The sequence below is a fragment of the Anolis sagrei genome, chromosome 5 (genome assembly GCF_037176765.1).
Source record: "Anolis sagrei isolate rAnoSag1 chromosome 5, rAnoSag1.mat, whole genome shotgun sequence".
NCBI classification, from domain to species: domain Eukaryota; kingdom Metazoa; phylum Chordata; class Lepidosauria; order Squamata; family Dactyloidae; genus Anolis; species Anolis sagrei.
The window spans coordinates 172261285-172282631 of record NC_090025.1 but is presented as its reverse complement, the minus strand read 5'-3'; the positions used below and the strand labels follow the sequence as shown (position 1 = coordinate 172282631).

Below are 21347 nucleotides of genomic sequence, written 5' to 3'. Positions count from 1 at the left end.
AAACCCTATGAAATTCATTGGGTCACCAAAAGCTGAAAGCCACTTGTAGGGACATCCACACACACACAGCCTTTCCATTCTTAAAATATTGAATGCATAGTTATCTGCGTCTGTAGGGATAGGTTCCCTTCCCACACAAACTCACTTTAAAAACAAATAAATACAGGTGTGTTCTATGCATTAAATAGTGCTACCCCAAAGTGCTTCACAGAAGCTGCAAAATTAGTCATTTACCAAGGAGCAATTCTTGCAAAGAGCTCACTGTCCTAAATAGAGCACTGTTCTCATTTTGCACAGAGCTGCCAAGAAGGCTGTTAGTAGCATAAAACAAAGCAATTTAGTTAGGTAGAGCACCTTTTCTAATTCCATCAGGCCCCTGGTTCAGTCTTTGGCATCATCAAAGTTAAGCCTTTAACTGTAAAGGTAAAGATAAAGGTTTTCCCCTGACATTAAGTCCAGTCGTGTCTGACTCTGGGGGTTGGTGCTCGTCTCCATTTCTAAGCCAAAGAGCTGGCGTTGTCCGTAGACACCTCCAAGGTCATTTGGCCATCATAACTGGATGGAGCACCGTTACCTTTCCACCGGAGCAGTTCCTGTTGATCTACTCACATTTGCATGTTTTTGAACTGCTACGTTGGCAGAAGCTTGGGCTGACAGCAGGAACTCATGCTGCTCCCCGGATTTGAACCTGTGACCTGGTCAACAAGTTCAGCAGCTCAGCATTCAAACCCACTGCACCACCGGCGACTCCTTTGACTGACACTTTGGAAAATTTTAGAATGGGGAGAGGGGCGGGTGGAACAGCTATGCCTGAGGCCTTGATCTAAAATAACAGTCATAATGATTATCAGGCCCATAGCCAGGAAAAATTCAGGGGCTGGTGGGGGTGGGTGGGTTGAAACAATATTTGGTTGAGATTGTTCTAGATTAACTCTAATTGTTGCTTCTCATAGACTTGAAATGGGGATTTGGTTAACCAGTTTGGGGGGGGGGGGAACTGTAACACCCACTCTACCCCCTCCTCCCGGCTACAGGCTTGATGATTACTAATTCATTAATAACCTCATTTTCCCAACAATGAGACTGAAGACAACTTACAGGCTATTAAAAGAAATGCAGATCAAAATCGACATCTTTGACTCTCTGTAAAAGTTGTTTTGACAACTATAGAGTTAAAATGATTTAAAATCCATTTTTGAAAAGAAGATGAAAATCAACAAGACAACGCACAATTAAAGCCCATTCCAGTCAATTCCTAAAAGCCTGCTGCTACAAGAAGCAAGTTTTGAGTTGAGCAAGGAGGGAGCCCTTAGCTTAAATACATAAGCCCTTTGCTGAAAGGCCAGCAAGCAACAGGGACATCTGACAAGATGCTTTCATAAGAGCATTCTTTCCTCCTCCTAGAAGTTCCCTGGGTAAGGACGAAGATGAAGAGGTGGAGCAAAGAAAAATGGGGATCAGAAAAGAGGAAGATAACAAAGTAAAAGGAAGAAGAGAAAGGCAATGGAATGAAAAAGGATGCCTCTCTCGGTTTTGGATTCAGGCTACACCTAGCCTAGCTTGAATCCTGTCTACTGTTGACATGCAACCCTCAACAGATTCCTTAAAAAAAGGCAGCCCTGGAGAAACGAATAAAGCAAAGAAAAGCTTGTCTGGAGTAGGCGCAAAAAGTTGTACTTTCACAAGAGGTTCCCTAGTAATGCTTCCGGATAAAGAGAACATTGTATGAATCTTCGAAACAAAATAAAGAACTAAAGCTACAAATGCCACAACCTTCAGCAACATTTGTGTTGTCTGGATACACCTTTACACTCTCGCCCCTCAATTAAAGACAGCTTGTTATATTCATGCATTGGAATCCTCTGCCTAAGGCCCTATCTACACTGCCATACAGTGCAGTTTGAACTGCACTGAACTGCATCATATGAGTCTACACTGACCTTATAATGCAGCTTAAACTATATTATTTGGTGGTATAAATCCAGACTGTGGCTGCCAGTCAGAGTTCACAGTTTTAGGCTAAATGAACCCAAAATCTCACCTGTTATAAGGCAGTTCTGATGCAGTTTCCGAATTCTCCATTTCCATTTCTGGCAGATTATGTGAGTCCACTGAGCATGCTTTGCATGAAAGGGCTCAAAGTCCTGCTTCATGGTTTGCAGCTCAAACTCTGAGCTACTCTGTTAGAGTGACTGCCTGAACCACTTGTATAGTCTATCTATTTATTACTAGTGCATCATACTGCTTATGATAAATGAAGCTGTTTGCTGGCACTCCCGGGCCTTTCAGCACAGTCAGATTGGTGTAATGGGGCCATAAAATAACAAGTGACTCAGGGCCCTTTTGTGTGGAAGTGGAACATTGCTGGGAAAAGATGGCTTCTCCCACACACCACTCGTCCTTTGCTGATGGCAGTGTTGTGAACATGTTCAATTAACAGCACTGGCATCTTGAATTAGGCACATTGGCCTTACAGGAGTTGTGCTATACACAGCAGCTGAGAATGGTACTGATCAGACTCATCAGTAACCCAAAAATATTTGAGAAAGCTGAAATGGGAAAAAATGGGATATGGAAAGTCGACAGTGAGTCCTGTCATACTTGGAACATCATATACAGTGAGCAAGTCCTCATTCTCTCTCCATGCTTTAATGCTAAAGAATATATCAACTAGCAAGAAGGAGAGAGACATTTAAAATGCAAATGCAAAATAATGGAGGGAGGGAAATTGGGGGAGGAAGAGAAGAAACACACAGGACATAGTGATCGCCTGGTTATATAGATATAACTAGCTAACATATCCAAAAACTGACTTATATCTAAAAATTATGTCACTGAATCTTGCATCTGTAAGACACATGTTCGTATATTGTTAAGGTAATCAAATCCTCCACTGAAGCTTCACTGAATGAATAACATCCATTGAAGGATGAATGTTGAGTATTCACATTTACTGGGGATAGGAGTGCAGGATCCCCTGTGAAAGTGGGAAAATGGCAAATCTTTTCTCCCTTTAGGAATGTTTAGGTCTTCCAGTACAACTCTATGGTCAATTTCTACATAGGGATAGGATAATTATATAACTATATAAATGCAAACTGACTTGATACTGCTTCTACTGGAAGCTGTTCCTTGAATTGTGCTGGAGGACCTAGACATTCCTAAAGTGACCATATTATATCATATCTGCAAACAATCAATCCCTTAAAAACTAAACTACAAATGTGGGGGGCTCACTATATTTCCAGCCTTGGAATAGAAGTCTTTTGTGCAGGATGTAACAATGTTAACCCATCAGTCACATAAACACCAGGTTACATGTTTACAAATATTTTAAAGACTTCAAAATTAATACAATACAATGTAGCTGTCCAGAAAGAAGCAATCGTTCGTACACAATGGGGACTACTGCAACTCTCTCTATGTGAGGCTGCCTTTGAAGAAAGTTTGGAAGCTGCAACTGGTGCAAAGATCGGCAGCCGGATTACTAACAGGAGCAACATATCGTGAGAGGATGACTCCCATGCTGCGGCAGCTCCACTGGTTGCCAGTCTGCTTCTGGGCCAAATACAAAGTGCTGGTTGTTACCTATAAAGCCCTAAACAGTTTGGGCCCAGGCTATTTGTCCAATCACAACTCCCTATACAGACCATCCCATGCACTGCAGTCAGTGGATAGGGCCCTCCTCTCAGTCCCACCCCTGTCACAAATGCGGTTGGTGGGAATGAGAGATAGGGCCTTATCTGTGATCACTTCCTTTCTCTGGAGCTCCCTCCCCAAAGAAATAAAAATGGCACCCACCCTCATCTTCTTTAAAAAGCTCTTGAAAACACACTTGAACACTATGGAGAGGAGAAGGATTAGGACATTTCAGTTCTACTGCTGATATGCTACATGAGAAGACAAACCTTGATAGTAATTTTAATGCATGTTAATTGCCTGTTTTAGGCTTTATGTTTAAATGGTTAATTTATATTATTAGTATAATCAGGTTAATTCAATTATTCATATTTGGTCTTCATTTTGGTGTTAATTTCTCTTTTGTTACAAGTTTATGGTTATTATTTTTGTATTATTCTGTTTATTTTAAAATGTTTGTATTTCAGTTTGGGCATTGCATGTTCACCTTTTTTTTGTGTAAACTGCCCTGGGTCCCCTTGGGGAGAGAGGGCAGTCTATAAAGTATTATTATTATTATTATTATTATTGTAATATGCAATCTACCCACAAAAAATATTTTTCTTGGAGAAACATTAGGTGTTGAAATCAAGGCAATTTGCCATTGATTAAACTTGTATTTGGGCTCTGTTTCCAGTTCTTGTGGAAGTACATTACACTCTGGATTTACTAGTCTTTCAAAAATACCACCACCCCAGAGACAGATAAAATGCGGCCTATAGGCCATATAAGACTCTGCAAGTGGGACTATATGTGTGTGTGTGTATTTCACCAAAATAGCATCTATGTTCCTAGAAGCCTCCAGGAACAGTGCATTTTGTAACCAGATGGGATGCAACGCTACTCAACCCCAAGAGATTTTGCTTTCAGGCTGTAATCTGTGCATATCTGTAAAGTTTTCACATGGAGAAAGACTCTACCACTTTTCCTCATCATCTGCCACCCCAACTCTCAAAAACCTTTAAAGTCAGATAAATTACCCACAATGGTTAGAGTCCTGTTGGTTCCTAGAGCAGACCCACTAAAACATCCTCTTGGATGATGAGTCAACCAGTAGATAAATATAGCTGACTCAACAAGACCACTCTACTCATGACTACACTAAGAAGTAGGGTAATATGAACATTTTTCCTAATCTGAATAATTTATAATGAACAAGGAAAAATTGTTCATTAGTCATCCATAGACCACAACAAGGAATAAAGGAGCACTGGAGGAGACTTTAAGCCAGTGGAAAAGCATCTCTCTGGATGAGGTAGATATTCCAGGTTCAATTATCATGTAGGACTGGTAGAACATTGCCTCAAACTGTAAAGACTTGGTGCCAGTCAAAATGAATAATACCAAACTAAGCAGACCAATAGACAGAATCAAAATAAGAACTTTCTGAAGAATGACCAGTAAGGTGGTGAGTTTGCTCTGGTTTTTAGCCAGAACTCCAAAGGATCTGTTCAAGGTATTGCATTATTTTTCAAATCAGGTTCCTATGTGTGCATATGGTTTTCTTAGGCAAAGAATGTTTAGAGGTGGTTTGCTATTTCCATCCTCTGAAATAGAGCTTACAGCACCTGGTCCTTGTTGGTGGTTTCCCATACAAGTGCTAATCAAGATTGACCCTGCTTAGGTTTCAAAATCAAACATGATTTCTTGCCTTTAGGATATTTAAACCCATGTCCTTCAAAGTACATATATAAAACACTATGATACCACTTTGTCATGAATCTACTCAATAAAATCCTGTTTAATGTAATGGGGTAAAAAAGCCTCCCTCATATCATCCCAACCACCGAGTTTGACCTCTTCCTGAGTTCGTGTTTGGGTTTTGTTGGGTTTTTTTACTTTACAATCTGTCCCTGAAGTTACTTAGTTGAGGAGTGGCCTCATCTGACAGCCAGCTTTGGGAGAACAAAATGTTCTCCTAGTGTTTTTTTTTAAAAAAAATATTGCCATGTATGATATTAAACTTGTATGTATGTACCTTCAAAGTCACCTGCTGACTTATAAATTTCATAGGGTTTTCCACTGCAAGGAATACTCAGAGGTGGTTTGTCCATTACTGCTCCTGGTATTCCTTGGTGGACTTCATCCATGTCCTAACCAGGGCTAACCCTACTTAATTTCCAAGATCAGATTGAATCTTGGTAACCTCTGGCTATTTCAGCCCGAGATGAGCAAATTTAGTGTCTCTCTGACATTGAAGCCCACCAACCACCACTGTTTCTTATCTCATATTCTCATTATCCATACCATTTTATTTCCTAGGATATTAAGCACTAAAACATTCCATTTTGTATCTCTTATATGAAAATTACATCCAAACAGCTGATAACGATCTTTTTCTAAATCTAATAAAGTAACAACAAAATGTCGAACCCATGTCTTTTCACATGTTACATTTTTCAAGCATCAGCCTTTCAGTGCTGATCTTAGAAAAGAAAGAGGGGAGAAAACGTGTCACACAATGAAAGAGGATCAGCTATAGGTCCCTTCAAAATGCACATCCAGGTTTGACGTATTACAACAGTGTGGGATGGTACCAAAAAAAGGGTGAAACTTTAAGAAGCACCCCAACTTTTGTCCTTCCTAGCTGATATTTCTCATGCAATTCCCTGAAAAGTATATTTAGGACAGATACATATTCTGGAGGGGATCATTAAGAATTGGGTTGATGGTTAAAAGGAAGTCGTTTGTCACAGAGCACATCATTAAACAATGGAATTCACTTCTGCATGAAGGAGCAACGGTTGCCAACTTTAAAAGGAGATCAGACTAATCCACAGAGAGATACCATTAATGATGGCTACATATTTCAGCAGATAGATACCACTAATGATGGCTACATATTTCCTCCAGTATTGCAGATAATCTGTCTCCCCAATGGCTGAGGATGTTGAGATGGAAAATGCATTTAGGCCCATACAACTTCTCTGGCAACAGAATGCCAAACTAGATCAAACTTGATCTGTTCTTCCTATGCCTATGTTGACCACAGTCATGCTAGAAGGCCTAGATCAGTGGTTCTCAACCTGTGACTCCCCAGATGATTTGGCCTTCAACTCCCAAAAATCCTAACAGCTGGTAAACTGGCTGAGGTTTCTGGGAGTTGTGGGGCAAAACACCTGGGGACTAACAGGTTGAGAACCACTGGCCTAGAAAGTAAAGAAATATCAAGGTTTTTCACATTTACCAGGGACTTGGGCCCTTACCCCAGCAAGTGTAGAGTTCTCACTGTAATTAGTAGTCTGTACTTAAAGGTGTTCTCCACAGTGCTGAATCAAAAACAGTTTTAGCACTTTGAAGAGTTCCTCTAAAATTCAGACTAAACCCCAGAGCAGATTTCTCTCCCTATTACTAATAGGGGCCCCATCACCTGCTATTCTTTAAGGCAGCTGCCTAAACTCTGAAGATTTTTAAGTCATAAATCCTGCCAAGGACAGGGTCCTGTCTGATTCATCCCAGTCAATTTCTTTCTCGGTAGTCTTTCTATAAAGAATTACATGACTGAACAAAAGTGACAGTATCTCTTTTTAGGAGTCATAATACTTTGGGCTGTATGGAGAGGCGAGCCATTCAGCAAAACAGCAGCAAGGCCATGCATGAGAAGACAGGCTCAGGATAGATGGGCCCAGATCCTACAAAGATTATAGACCATGGGGAATTCTGGGAGCTGTTATCCAGCAAAATACTTGTTCCAAGCTCTCCAACAGAAAACATACATTTCATGGAAATGCTTGAATGGAGCCTCCAGCTTTTCCAGATTTAAAATGTTTAGGTAAACTATGATCTTGAAAAGATGCTGCTAGCTAGAGTAGCTATAACTGGGCTAGCTAGTATGGTCTGGCATATGGCTTCCTGATTTCCATTCTTCAAATTGACAGAATGGACACATGATTTGTCCCTCTGGGGAGACAGAGAGGAATATAAATAAATTATTATTATTATTATTATTATTATTATTATTATTATGGATGTCCAAGAGAGGATCACATGCATGCACATGTATACATCATTAGGTTGCTCTGCACTGAATAAATATAGGGGTTTTTTTTTAACACATCAGGAGCTACTTGAGAAACTGCAAGTTGTTTCTGGTGTGAGAGAATTGGTCGTCTGCAAGGACATTGCCCAGGGGACACTTGGATATTTTGAAGTTTTACCATCCTTGTGGGAGGCTTTTCTCATGTCCCCGCATGGGGAGCTGGAGCTGACAGAAGGGGTTCGCCTGCACTCTCCCCAGATTTGAACTTCCAACCTGTCGGTCTTCAGTCCTGCCAGAACAAGGGTTTAACACCACCGGGAGCATTATAGACGTGGACCTGATTTTCATGTGGATGTCTGAAATATCACATGCTAGAGTACATACGTGAATCATGGATATAGATATTTAATTTAGTCATTGGTATAAATACACTTTTCAAAAAAAGCTACTGGCTCACATACTCATTACACCCTAAGGATAAGGAAATGAATCAATGAGCAGAGATGCATGTCTGAACCATATCTTCATATTTTGAAGGTGTATGTCTGAACTGACTCCAGTTGAGGAAACAAATACCCATTTCCCATATACAAACCCTTTCTTCTCAAGGTCTATAGTCATTAAGGTTGCCAGGTGAAATTAGGAACCTGTACTTCTAATCGTCATCTAAAAAAGGAAATTCCATGAAATTCTGTTTCTCCTGCAATTAGTACTTGTGAAAAGTCTCTTACCCGTATAACCATTAAATGTACAGGATCCCTGTCCCTTATTTCACCTGGCAACCCTAAAAGTTACCAAGAGATAAACACTCTAGATCAAACTTTCTTGGGACTAGGGCCAACTTATCACATTAAGCTGCTGCCCTAAGGCAAAGAACATGGTGATTAGTATGGTAGCAGAGCCAGAACTCACAAGACCCAAGTGCCAGGACTTCACAATTAGCAGACACAATGGCATCATTCATAATCACCATCTTTTAGGGCAGTGGTTCTCAACCTGCAGGTCCCCAGATGTTTTGGCCTTCAACTCCCAGAAATCCTAACAGCTGGTAAACTGGCTGGGATTTCTGGGAGTTGTAGGACAAAACACCTGGGGACTCACAGGTTGAGAATCACTTCTTTAGCGTCTCCTTATTCCTTCTGACCTTAGGTCCAAACCTTAAGAGTTACTGGGGGGGAAAGGGTAGATTTCACCAGCAGTATTTTTCTTCTGGGCAATCCCTGATATTGTGGCGGTTTGCTCTTACTAAACTCTATGAAAGACCTGCTCTGGATGGAAATGAAAGCATGAGAACTATTTTACAGCTAACATAAGGATTTGACAGTGGTATCAGACTAGTCAGTAATCCTTCTGTTTTCTGATGGTTTGCTCTTAAACACACAACCAAGACCCATTATCTCTACAAAAGACCTGCTCCTGATTGAAATTAAGGACATGATAACTGGTTTATTGTTATGGATCAACACAGCTGCCTGTCTTTTTGCAACCTCCTAAATACGATGCTTGTCCCTCAAATGTATCATTAAACCTCTGAAGATGGCATGGGCACGCGGTCCCACAACTTCACATAGGGAAGCAGACCAAACTAGTAGTTCAATCTTCCTTTCACTATGGTAAGAGGTCAGCAGTTTGCCAGGCACCTGTGGGCAGAAACCACTTACACACAGGTTGAGTTACCTGGAAGTCACTGCACTCTCTACCAACAAGTCTCCACCAGCATCAACCATTTTAGGCAAAATTATATGTTGCTCAGGTGCATAGCAAGATACACAGGAAAAAATATGGGTTAGATATTTGTCAAGTTTAGTATTTGTTGATTTATGTCCTGACTTTTCCCCAAGGCAGCTTCATGTTTTAAATCCCATCCCAAGGCTCACCTTAAGGGAGGAAAAGAAGCAAAGCATCTGGGTACCATTTTAATAAGACTGCAAAGTAGCAATGATGTGGTTGAAACTGAAAGATGATCAGGGGAGCTTTGCTACTTTCCCTTTCCAGGTAAACTACAAGTCCCATCATGTCTCACTACTGACTGGGCTGACTAAGGCTGACAGGCAAGGGAGCTCAACAACAACTACAATCTTACGCTACAGTATCAAAAGCCAACCAAGTATCATGTTTAGGGTCAGGTTCTGGGTGCATTTACACTGTAGAATTAATGAAATTTGACATCACTTTAACTGCCATTATGCATGGGAGTTGTAGTTCAGTGAGGCATCAGACTTGGGCAGAGGTGGTTAAGATCTTGCAAAATTAAATTATAATTGTGTTGTAGAAAGCTTTCATGGGCTGAATGACTGGGTTGCTGTGAGTTTTCTGGACTGTAAGGCCATGTTCCATTAGCATTCTCTCCTGACGTTTCACCCACATCTATGGCAGGTTGTGAGGTCTGTTGGAAACTAGGCAAGTAGGGTTTTTATATCGGAGACCTCACAACCTCTGAGGATGCCTGCCATATATGTGGGTAAAACATCCAGAGAAAATGCTTCTGGAACATAGCCATACAGCCCGGAAAACTCACAGCAACCCACTAAATGATAATCATTTTTGTTATTATTGTTTATCATGTATTGCTTATATTTTTGTATTATTGCTTGTTGTAAGCCCCCCCCCCCCACCTAGTCCCTTCAGGGAGAGGGGTTGGGGTATAAATTAAAAAATATATTAATATTAATAATATTATTACAACGCCATCACATTGAGCAATGGCAGTTCAAACAGTATCAAACTGCATTAACTCTACAATGGAGATGTGCCCTCAGTCAGGACAGGCATGTGTTTGGCTCCTTCCCTGAAGCCAGGAAGCTCACTGGGCCAATTGCTGTCTCATTTTCTTCAGCCCATCCTACATTACAGGGCTGTTGTTAGGTAACATGACACACTCACATGCATGGGGCCCTGAACTGATGGTGCAATGGCTGAGATAAGCATGAAACAGATGCTCATGTGCAAAGTGTGGGCAAGAATACTCATTCTATTACTGTCACATGGCCATGAAAATGTGGGTACTTTGCACAGAAGTTACTTTCCTAGAAAAGACCACCGCAACACAATCATCCAGCAGAGGGCGCTTTAGGGAGGTCTGTTAAAAAGACCTTTATAAAAAACCAGTCAGATTCGATCTCTTTAGATTATTTTTTACAACAAAATAATATTTAATAATACAACTCTCTTTCTTTTTTGGCTGCAGCCACAGAAGGCCTCTCATTTGCTTCTCGCCCTCCTTTCCTTCTCATAATCTTCTTGAAATCCATTCCTTCGTAATATTATCATGCCTTTTATTGTGCCTTTTCCTTTCCCCCCACCCCCCAACCCCATGGCTACCTTTTGACCTGAAAGGTTCACCATCTGGAATGGGGAAGAGGAGGAGGAGAAAACCTTGGAACAATAACATGGTTGCTTTCTCCCTTTCCTTTTATGAAACCATTAGGGGAAAAAAAAAACATGAATGCCCACAAATCCAGAACCAATATTTCACTAAAATTGACCTCTACTGCAATTGGCTTTCAGATCGGTAACTTAATATCTCAAGGAAAGCAAAGAGAAGGAACTAAGGCTGGGTTTTCTGTAAGTTTGCTCGCCTTTCTTCGGAAGGCTAAAAGTCTCGCTTCTCAAGGTGCATCTACAGTGTGGAATGAATGCAGTTTGACACTGCTTTAACTGCCTTGTTCATATAAAATCCTGAGATCTGTAGCTTGGCATTCTTCAGCAGGGAAGGCTAAAGACCTTGTAAGACTATAGCTCTAATCATGTCATGCCACTGAGCCAGGCAATTAAGGTGGCAGCAAACTGCATTCATTCTGCAGTGTAGACGCACCCTGCAAAGAAAGAAAGGCTTGGCATTTCAAAGGACAGTCAAGGCGCACGCCCCCAATGCAATTACTGTAACGTGGTTGCCCGGCAATTACTGTAACGTAGTTACACGGTCAAAGAGTAGTTCAAAAAGTGATCAAAGCACTAGAGGATTCTTATTAAACTGGGTTTATTTGTGACCGATTTTCTTTTTTTTCCCCCACTCCCATGAAGCTTGGGAAAAGGACAAGGAAAGCAACTGAGAACAAGATCCAGAGTAAAACACACACACATATATATATAAAAGGCAACTTCATGCACTTTAGTCAACTCGGTGCCATTCAAACTCAGGCTTGTTTAGCTCGAAACTGAGATCCATTGTGATATTTTAATGAGAACAAAACACTTCCTTTGGATATATAGACCAGGCATCTTCAAACTGTCCCCCCCCCCCCCCCCCAGCTGTTTGGGCCTCTAACTCCCAGTAGCCCTAATGAGCTTGTTTAATTGTCAGGAATTCTGGGAGTTGAAGGCCCAAACAACTGGAGGGCCGCAGTTTGAGGATGCCTGGTATAGACGCACACATGTACTGCTACAGATGTGTGTGTATCTACACTAGGCATGGGCCAACTTGGGCCCTCCAGATGTTTTGTACTCCAGCTCCCACAATTCCTAACAGCCTCAGGCCCTTTCCTTTTCCCCCTCAGCTGCTTATGCGTTAGGCTGTTAGGAATTGTGGGAGCTGGAGTCCAAAACACCTGGAGGGCCCAAGTTGGCCCAGGCCTGATCTACACTGTAGAGTGGATGCAGTCTGACACTGCACTTCAAAGAGGGTGTCAAGCTACATACATTTTACAGTGTAGATCTCTACCTATAGCAAGGATTCCCATGTTTCACACTAAAAAAAAAATGAAAATAAAACCTCTGGCACTGCAAAGGCACTCAGCTGCCCAGACCCACGGGTGGTGAGGGTGGGGAGAGCGGGGCCAGCGAGTGACGCAGCTGCAGGACTTTCCGTGGGTTCTTTTGCTGAGGATCGAGGCTGGAGATTGCGGGCAGCCGTCTGTCAAAAGGCATTGTTCCCGCAGAGAGACTTTGCTAAGCCTGGGCCCTGTCCCCAGGTAGTCTAGACCTCCCGCACTGTCTACTGTCTCGTCCCTGGGGGAAAGGGGGGGGGGAGAGGAAGAAGAAAGGTTCTCCAAAGGACCGGCTCCGAAGGGGGCGGGGAGAGAGCAGGGAGGGGAAGAAAAACCCCTCAAAATGATGATGATAATGATACTAATACATTAATAATAATAATAATAATAATAATAATAATAAATTATTAAGTACCATATACAATAATATAATAAAAGTAGTAGTTATAATATAAATTATAATAAAAGTAGTACTAATATGCAACATAAAATAATAATATAATATATAATAAAAGTAGTAATAGAAAATACAATAATTGCAATAATAGAAAATATAATAAAAGTAGCAATATAAATATAATTATAATATAAATAAAAGTAGTAATAGAAAATACAATAATTATAATAATACAAAATATAATAAAAGTAGTAATAGAAAATATAATAAATATATATAATATAATACAAGTAAGTAATAGAAAATATAATAATTATAATGATATAAAATATAATAAAAGTAGTAATAGAAAATATAATAAAAATATAAAATATAATAAAAGTAGTAATAAAAATATAATAATTATAATAATATAAAAATGATAAAATAGAAAATATAATAATTATAATAAAAATATAATGGAAGTAATAATATAAATAGAATTATAGTAATATTAAATTAAATAAAAGGAGTCCTATAAATTACAATAATCATAACAGAAAATATAATAAAAGTAGTAATAGAAAAAATAATAGAAAATAATAAAAATAATAGAAAATATAATAATATAATAAAAGTAGTAATATAAATAGAATTATAATAATATAAAATAGACTAAAAGCAATCCTATAAAATACAATAAACATAATAGAAAATATAATAGAAGTAGTAATATAAGACTATAAGATAACATTAAATATAATAGTAATAGTTTGGTGAGGAACCAGCCTGCTTAGGTAGAGAAGGCGCAGAGGAATAACAGGAATCCCTGATTATGATTGTTGTTATGCTCGAAACCTTAGTTCTACCTTGCCAGAGCCATCCTTCAGTATACAGAGGGAGAATCCCATATACACAAAGCAGGGGGGGGGGGAGTGTAGAAGAACCCCCCCCCCCGCAACCCCATAGTGAAAGGGGGTGTTCCCCAAATCGGTGGTCACCCTTCTCCTTCTAATCCCGAATCCTTTCCAATTGCCGGGTTTGCTCCGTTTTAGATAGACTGTACCCCCGGTCTCTTCCTCCTCCTCCTCCTCCTCCTCTGCTTCGGATGGGAAAGAAAGGGCTTCTGCTGCGGCGGGGCTTACCTTCGTACATGGGGGCCATGGGTGCGAGGTTTGCCTGTTATTCATGGCCACGAAAGGCGACGCCAGCGAAGCAGGGTTGTCTCTGTGCCTGTGGGTTCTTCTCCTTCTCCTTCTTCTTCCAAAGGGGAGCCCCTTCCTCGCCTCCTTCTCCTCCTCCTCTTCTTCTTCTTCCTCCTCCTCCCGGGCCCCCCTCCTCCCTCCCCCGGCGTGGCAAAAAACTCAATCGCAATCTGCCATCTTGAGCCGACTCTGGGTCTCTCCGGAGAGGAGCCTCCTCCACCGCCGCCGCCGCGTCGCCCAGCCGCCTCCTGCCCGCATCCCTTTCTCTCCGCAGCCGCTCAAAGGGAAGGCAAGGCAAGGCAGGGCGAAGAAGGAGGAGGAGAAGCAGGAGGAGGGGGAGGAGGAGAGGTCAAGCGGAGGAGAAGGCACCTCTCCCCAGTCCCCTCCTCCCCAAACCACCGGGACCCCCTTCGGTCTTCAAGCAGGGGGGGAAGGAGAGGCAGCCACGAAAACGGGGTCTCTCTCAGCTCCGCATGCCGGTCCTGGCCGGGAGATGGCTGCAAAAGTTGCCGGAGAAGGGAGAGCAATGAGAGAACGAGGAGGAGGAGGAAAAGAGAGAGGGAGAAGGGGGGGGGGGGCAAGAGGGAAGGCACAGGGAGTTTGCAAATAATCAAGCGCCGATGGCACGGATCGCGGCTTCCCCGAAGGAAGGAGGGGAACAAAAGGGGGCGACGCGCGATCGTGGGGAAGGGACGACGCGTTTCGAGGAAGGAGAAGACAAGGAGGGAGGGGAGCCAAGCCCCGAGCCCGCCCCCCTCCGCCGGTAGCCAGGAAGGCAGGCAGGCAGGCAAGGAGGGAGGTGTGGCAGGGCTTGCTCGCTCGAGTTGTGGAAAACTTTCCCCAGGATCTACGCCAGGCACGGGCAAAACTTGGGCCCTCCCTCCAGGTGTTTTGGACTTCAGCTCCCACTATTGCTTAAACCGTCTCAATCATCCGCATCAAACCTGGTTGCAAGCACTTCATCACACCAGAGGAAAAAAATCCACTTAAAATCCGCTTTCTGCCTCCTGTAGAATTCTGGGGTTTGTAGTTTAGTGAGGCTGTTAAAGGTTCCTCCCTAAACTACAAACTCCAGAATTCTACAAGAGGCAGAAACCAGATTTTAAGTGGATTTTTTTTCTCTAGTGTGATGAGGGTTGGTTTGTGTGTGTGTCAGGAGCTACTTGATAAACTGCAAGTCGCTTCTGGTGTGAGAGAATTGGCCATCTGCAAGGCCAACCTAGCAATTTGAAAACATGCAAATGTGAGTAGATTAATAGGTACTGCTCCAGCGGGAAGGTAACAGCGCTCCATGCAGTCATGCCGGGCCACATGACCTTGGAGGTGTCTACAGACAATGCCAGCTCTTCAGCTTAGAAATGGAGATGAGCACCATACCCCGGAGTCAGACACAACTGGACTTAATATCAGGGGAATAACTTTACCTTTACCTAAGGACATTACCCAGGGGACACCAGGATGTTTTACCATCCTTGTGGGAGGCTTCTCTCATGTCCCTGCATGGGGAGCTGGAGCTGACAGAGGGAGCTCAACCGTGGTCTCCCCAGAATCCGAACCTCTAACCTGCCCCTCTTCAGTTCTGCCAGCACAAGGGTTTAACCTATTGCGCTACCCCACCAGGGGCTCCTCAAGTTTCCTAGTAAAGGCAAAGGTTTACCCCTGACATTAAATCCAGTGGTGTCCGACTCTTAGGGGTGGTGCTCATCTCCATTTCTAAGCCAAAGAGCCGGTGTTAACACCTCCAAGGTCATGACTGCATTGAGCGCCGTTACCTTCCTGCCAGAGCAGTACGTATTGATCTACTCACACTTGCATGTTTTCGGACTGCTAGGTTGGCAGAAGCTAGGGCTAACAGCAGAAGCTCACCCCACTCCCCTGATTCAAACCTGCAACCTTTTGGTCAGCAAGTTCAGCAGCTCAGCGCTTTAACCCACTGTGCCACCGGGGCTCTTATTGCTGCCTTATTGCACTGTCCCAATGGCTAGGTCCCACAGCCAAGTTTTTATCATCCTTCTAAAAGACAGGAGGGAAGGGACTGCTCAAATCTCACCAGGAAGGGAGTTCCAAAGTTGAGGGCCAATCACTGAGAAAGCCCTCTCTCTTGTCCCTACCAGTCACATGGCCTCCCCCGGAGGTTGGTTCATCAGATGCTCTGCTATGGCTGACTTCTCTGCTTGAAGTAATGTGCGGTGCCTTTCATCTTCCTTGATTCATGTTTGGCAATGCTGTGTTTGGTGGTCCCTATGTAGACTTGTCCACAGCTGCATGGTATACGGTAGACTCCTGCAGAGATGAGGGGATCCCTCTTGTCCTTTGCCAAATGTAGCATTTGTTGGATTTTCTTAGTGAGTCTGTAGATAGTTTGTAGGTTGTGTTTCTTCATCAGCTTCTGGGTTATTATATCTATTTGTACTTCCTTTCCTCTCTGGAACCAGACTCAAAGCCATAGTTTGAAGGCACTGCGAAGCTGGCCCTCCCTATGCGGGTTCTGCATCTACAGCTTGATAATGTTTTTTAAAATTCCAAAAAGCAAACCTGGTTGTGCCATTTTATATAACATATACTATTTACTATGCCATTGCATATAATGGGACTTGAACATCCTTTGATTTTGGTGTTCATGAGAAGTTCTGGAACCAAACTCTTGTAGATACCTACTGAGGGCCCAGCCATTTCCAGATTGAGCCTGACTTGGATTTTGGTATCTGCAGGAGTCCTGAGACTAAACCCCAGCAGACACACAGGGCCCACAGTGGCTCCTCCAAGAGCTCTAGGGTGCATCTACACTGGCCACTTCATGTGAAGGCATTTCAAAGAGGCAGTATTAAAATAATGCACAGCACAAACTTGTTTGAGAGGCCTTAAACTGGGATAAGCAAAATCCCTCCACAGGCCTTGTAAATTCAGCACCAAAGGAACTGCTTTGATTTAATATATACATCTGTAATAATATATCTATTTGTAATCTAATCTTCCTTTTTTCCTAAACTGCCTAAGCCAGGACTTTTCAACCAAGGTTCCCTGGAATAGTAAAATTCCACAAGAGGTCACATGTGATTTTGTGAGAGATCAGTACAGAATAATTCTGATTATCTATATCTGCAGTGATGCAACAGATTAAACCACTGAGCTGCTGAACTTGCTGCCCGAAAGGTTGGCAGTTCAAATCTGCTCATCAGTGGGTGAGCTCCCACTATTAGCCCCAGCTTCTGCCAACCTAGAAGCTTGAAAACATGCAAATGTGAGAAGTTCAACAGGCACTGCCTCGCAGGAAGGTAAATGGCACTCCATGCAGGTCATGCCAGCCACATGACCTAGGAGGTGTTTAAAGGCAATGGACAACCCAGGCTTTTTGGCTTAGAAATTGAAATGAGCACCGGTGATGAGCATCACCCCTCAGAGCTAGAATGGGAAGCCTTTACCTTTATTTGTGTTTCATTGTTTCTAGGCATTGAATGTTTAGCTTTGTGTTGTGTATACTGGACTCCACCCTGATTCTCCTTGGGGAGATAGGGCAGAATCTAACTCAAGTGTTGTTATTGTTGATGATGTTGTTGTTGTTGTAAATATAATAAATGGCTTAAATATCTTAAAGACCCCAAATCCGTTTGATCTTGGAACCTAAGCAGGGTTTGCCAAAGTGGATGGGATATTGCCAACAAATATTTAAGTGGAAGGAACTGGGAAAACCTATGGAATTTCAGGGGTCAACATAAGTTTATAAATGACTCTTTCTCTTTCTCTCTCTCTCTGTATGCCTTCAAATTACCTGCTGTCTTATAGTGACCTCATACATTTCATTGGGTTTTCTTTAACAAGGAATACGCAGAAGAGGTTTTGACAGTTCCTTCCTCTGAAATATATCCCACAGCACCTGGTATTTGCTGGCGGACTCCTATCCAAAACATAGCTGACCCTGCTTAGTTTATAAAGTCAGATGAGATCTAGTGCCTTTAGTGTGTTTGAAGGCACAGAGACATAAATATAATAATTTTTAGGCAAGGGTTCTCTGAGACCTCGGTATTATTTCACTGGTTTCTCCAGGGTAAAAAAAAAATTGGGAAGGCTGCTCTAAACAGCAAAAATGTCTGCTCGTGGTTGCAGAAATTCATTGCGTAACATATCTTATCAGTAATATTAGTTATAAAATATTTATTTTTGACCTTTCTTCACCCTATTACATTTCAGGATTTTAACAGTAGTACATCATATTCTTACGTCACACATTTTACAACACAGTATTTAGACATCAGCTAAGATAGACTCCTGATCCTTTATTCAAGTGCTCTGCATTTCTTTGTTTCACACAAACACAAACTTTGTGGGTCTTGTTTAAAGATAAGGAGTGCTGAGCTGCTGCCTCTTTTCTCCTCTTTAGTCTTTCCCCAAAAAACGGTGTGCTGTAAACAGTGTGTTTATGAATATGGTGAAATAAACCTATACTGTTGCTTTATGGAGCCCCTCCACTCCCACCTTAAAAAGAGCCACATCAGAAGCGTGTCTCTGGATTGAGTGTGACAGGCACGGGAGCCCCCTCCTGTGTTCATTTTAAGCGATCCATCTCTTTTGCTCAATTTCTGCCCTGGCACTGCCAGCTCTTTTCTTGTAACTTGTCTTCAGGGCATTTCCCTGGGGCTGTTGGCACAACCTGTCTGTTCCTCTCGCTTTCTATAGAACTTAATCTTATGGAGGTCTCAGAGTTTCATACAGCATTTTTTTTCCACAGTACATAAACTAGCCTCCCATTGACCTTATCCAGTTTCCCCAGTTTTTCATATGTGTGTGTGTGTGTGTGTGTGTGTGTGTAGCCCTTCTTCTGACCACTGAACAATCCAGGCCCAATGTTTATCTTTCCAGCCTTGGTGCCCAAGGTTTTTTTCTTTCTCTGCAACAATAAAAGCAAGCAAAATGCAAGAACACTGACCTTCTGTTAAATTCCACATTATAAGAATGTAATTTGAAAGAGCATGTGTTTCGACTAATACCAAAGAGTTTTCTAATACAAAATGAGTATGTTGAAACACATCCAGTAAAAAAGCAGTAATCACCGAACACACCCATATCATATGCCACGAGAAAACATTATCTGCTTTGCTTAGCCAACATTTGTTGTAGTAGATAGCTTCCTCTTTATAAAAAAGGGCACAATGGTGTACAGTATTTCTCAAACATCTATTTTTGTTCAACTTATTTATTTATTTACTAGCCGTCCCCTGCCATACGTTGCTGTGGCCCAGTCTGGTGATCTGGAAAATAGAGTAATGAGAAAGTGTTGCTTTCTAATATATGTAATTTCTTTATGCTTGTGGGTAAATGGTATTTCTTGCTGTTTCTTTGTCTGGTTTGCCTACTCTGGTACATGCAAGATATAATTGTCCTTCTTTAGGGGTCCCTTTTAAATGTATGATACTATATCTGTGTGTGAGAATCATATATATCTATCTATATCTATGGCTGGATGGCTCTTTGTCAGGAGGGCTTTGATTACATTTTCTTGCCCTGGTGAAGGGAGATGGACTGGATGGCCTTAAGTATTTTCTGTTGGTCATGGGGGTTTTGTGTGGGAAGTTTGCCCCAATTCTGTCAGTGGGGTTCAGAATGCTCTTTGATTGTAGGTGATCTATAAATCCCAGTAACTACAACTCCCAAATGTCAAGGTCTATTTTCCCCAAACTCCATCTGTGTTCATATTTGGGCATATGGAATATTCATGCCAAGTTTGGCCCAGACCCATCATTGTTTGAGTCCACAGTGCTCTCTGGATGGAGGTGAACTACATCTCTCAAACCCACCAACCCCTTCTAGCGTTTTTGTCCGTCATGGGAGTGTGCCACATTTGGTTCAATTTCATCATTGGTGGAGTTCAGAATGCTCTTTGATTTGAGGTGATCTGATTTCATCGGGGAGGGAGCTCCATAACCAAGGGGCTACCACTGAGAAGGCCCTGTCTCTTGTCCCCACCAACTGCACCTGTGAAGGAGGCGGGACTGAGAGCAGGGCCTCCCTGGAAGATCTTAACCTCCAAGATGTTTCATAGGGGAAAATGCATTCGGACAGGTAAACTGGGCTGAAACCATTTAGGGCTTTGTAAGCTAAAGCCAGAACTTTGACTTGTGCTGGCTAGCAGACTGGCAGCCAGTGAAGCTGACACGACAGGGAAGTTGTATGCTCCCTATACGCCAGTGAGCAATCTGCCTTCCACCTGTTGGGCCACTTGAAGCTTCTGAACAGTCTTCAAAGGCAACTTCACTTAGAACGCATTGCAGTCGTCTATATGGGATGTAACAAGAGCATGGACCACCGTGGCCAAATCTGACTTCCCAAGGTATGGGCGCAACTGTGGTTTTTGATCTAAACGGGTTTAAGATTTAGCTCTAAACTATATTTAGCTATGGATTATAATTTATTTATTAAATTGTAATTAATTATTTTTTGGACTGTTCAACATATTTCATGGACATTATCTCTGCAAATAACCAAACAATTCTGCAAGGCAGGCCAATATTATCTCTGCCTCTGAGTGTAAGGGTGCATCTATATTGTAAAATCAATGCAGTTTGACACAACTTTAACTGTCATGGTGAGACACAGCACTATTTTGTTGAGAAGACTATTGACCTCATGAAACTGCAACTTCCAGGATTCCAGAGCACTGACCCATGGCAGTTAAAGTGGTGTCAATCTGCATTATTTCCACAATATAGATGCAATCTTCTTCTCTGTGAGGTGCATTGTATTGTATTATTGGGATTTTATTTTTTGGACCACACTTCTCAGAATTCTGGAAGCCAAAAAAAAGGGGGGAGGGGGACTTTATTCAGCTCTTGTAGCATTTGTGTTTTAATCACAACATCAAGACCTTGTGGCATCATAATGATGAACACTTTTTTATAATGCCTGCAGGAGATGCATAAATTACTATTTTAATTAAAGTCATTTTTGTGTGTTTGCGTCTATATATCTCTAAATTAGTATGTGCAAAAATAAAACAAACCTGTATCCTTCTTTATTCTCTCCTTTCTTGTATGTTTCCTTTTCCTTTTTAGTTATGTGTAAATAGCCAGTCTACACATGACTCTTTGATTTATCCCTGTTGACTGTTTAGAGGACACTGAACCAATTGTAAAATGTCTGAAATTTGATTGGCATATCTGTAAGCTCCAATAAGCTCAAAGCAACTACCTGGTTTTATCTTTCTTCCCCAATATATTGTCCATAGCAAAAGTTGGGATAAAGGCTACCCTGAGAAACAGTGGCTTACCCAACACCTCAAGCCCCACTTACCCTGTTATATAATGCAGTTTGAAATCTCTATATCAGCATTTCTCAACCTGGAGGTCAGGACCCCTGGGGGGGGGGTCACAAGGAGGTGTCAGAGGGGGCACCAAAGACCACCAGAAAAC

General features: G+C 42.0%; 1 protein-coding gene across 3 annotated transcripts in view; it reads right to left on the bottom strand.

Annotated features, from left to right (window-relative positions):
* HIPK2 (homeodomain interacting protein kinase 2) overlaps nucleotides 1-14668 on the bottom strand; it is a 212986-nt gene extending 198318 nt beyond the window's left edge. For all 3 annotated transcript variants that reach the window (XM_060776860.2, XM_060776861.2, XM_060776862.2), the window contains exon 1: nucleotides 13885-14668. In XM_060776860.2, coding sequence (XP_060632843.2) covers nucleotides 13885-13903 — 19 coding nt within the window. In that variant the 5' untranslated portion in view covers nucleotides 13904-14668. The remainder of the gene's footprint in view (nucleotides 1-13884) is intronic.
* Nucleotides 14669-21347: the final 6679 nt, after the last annotated feature.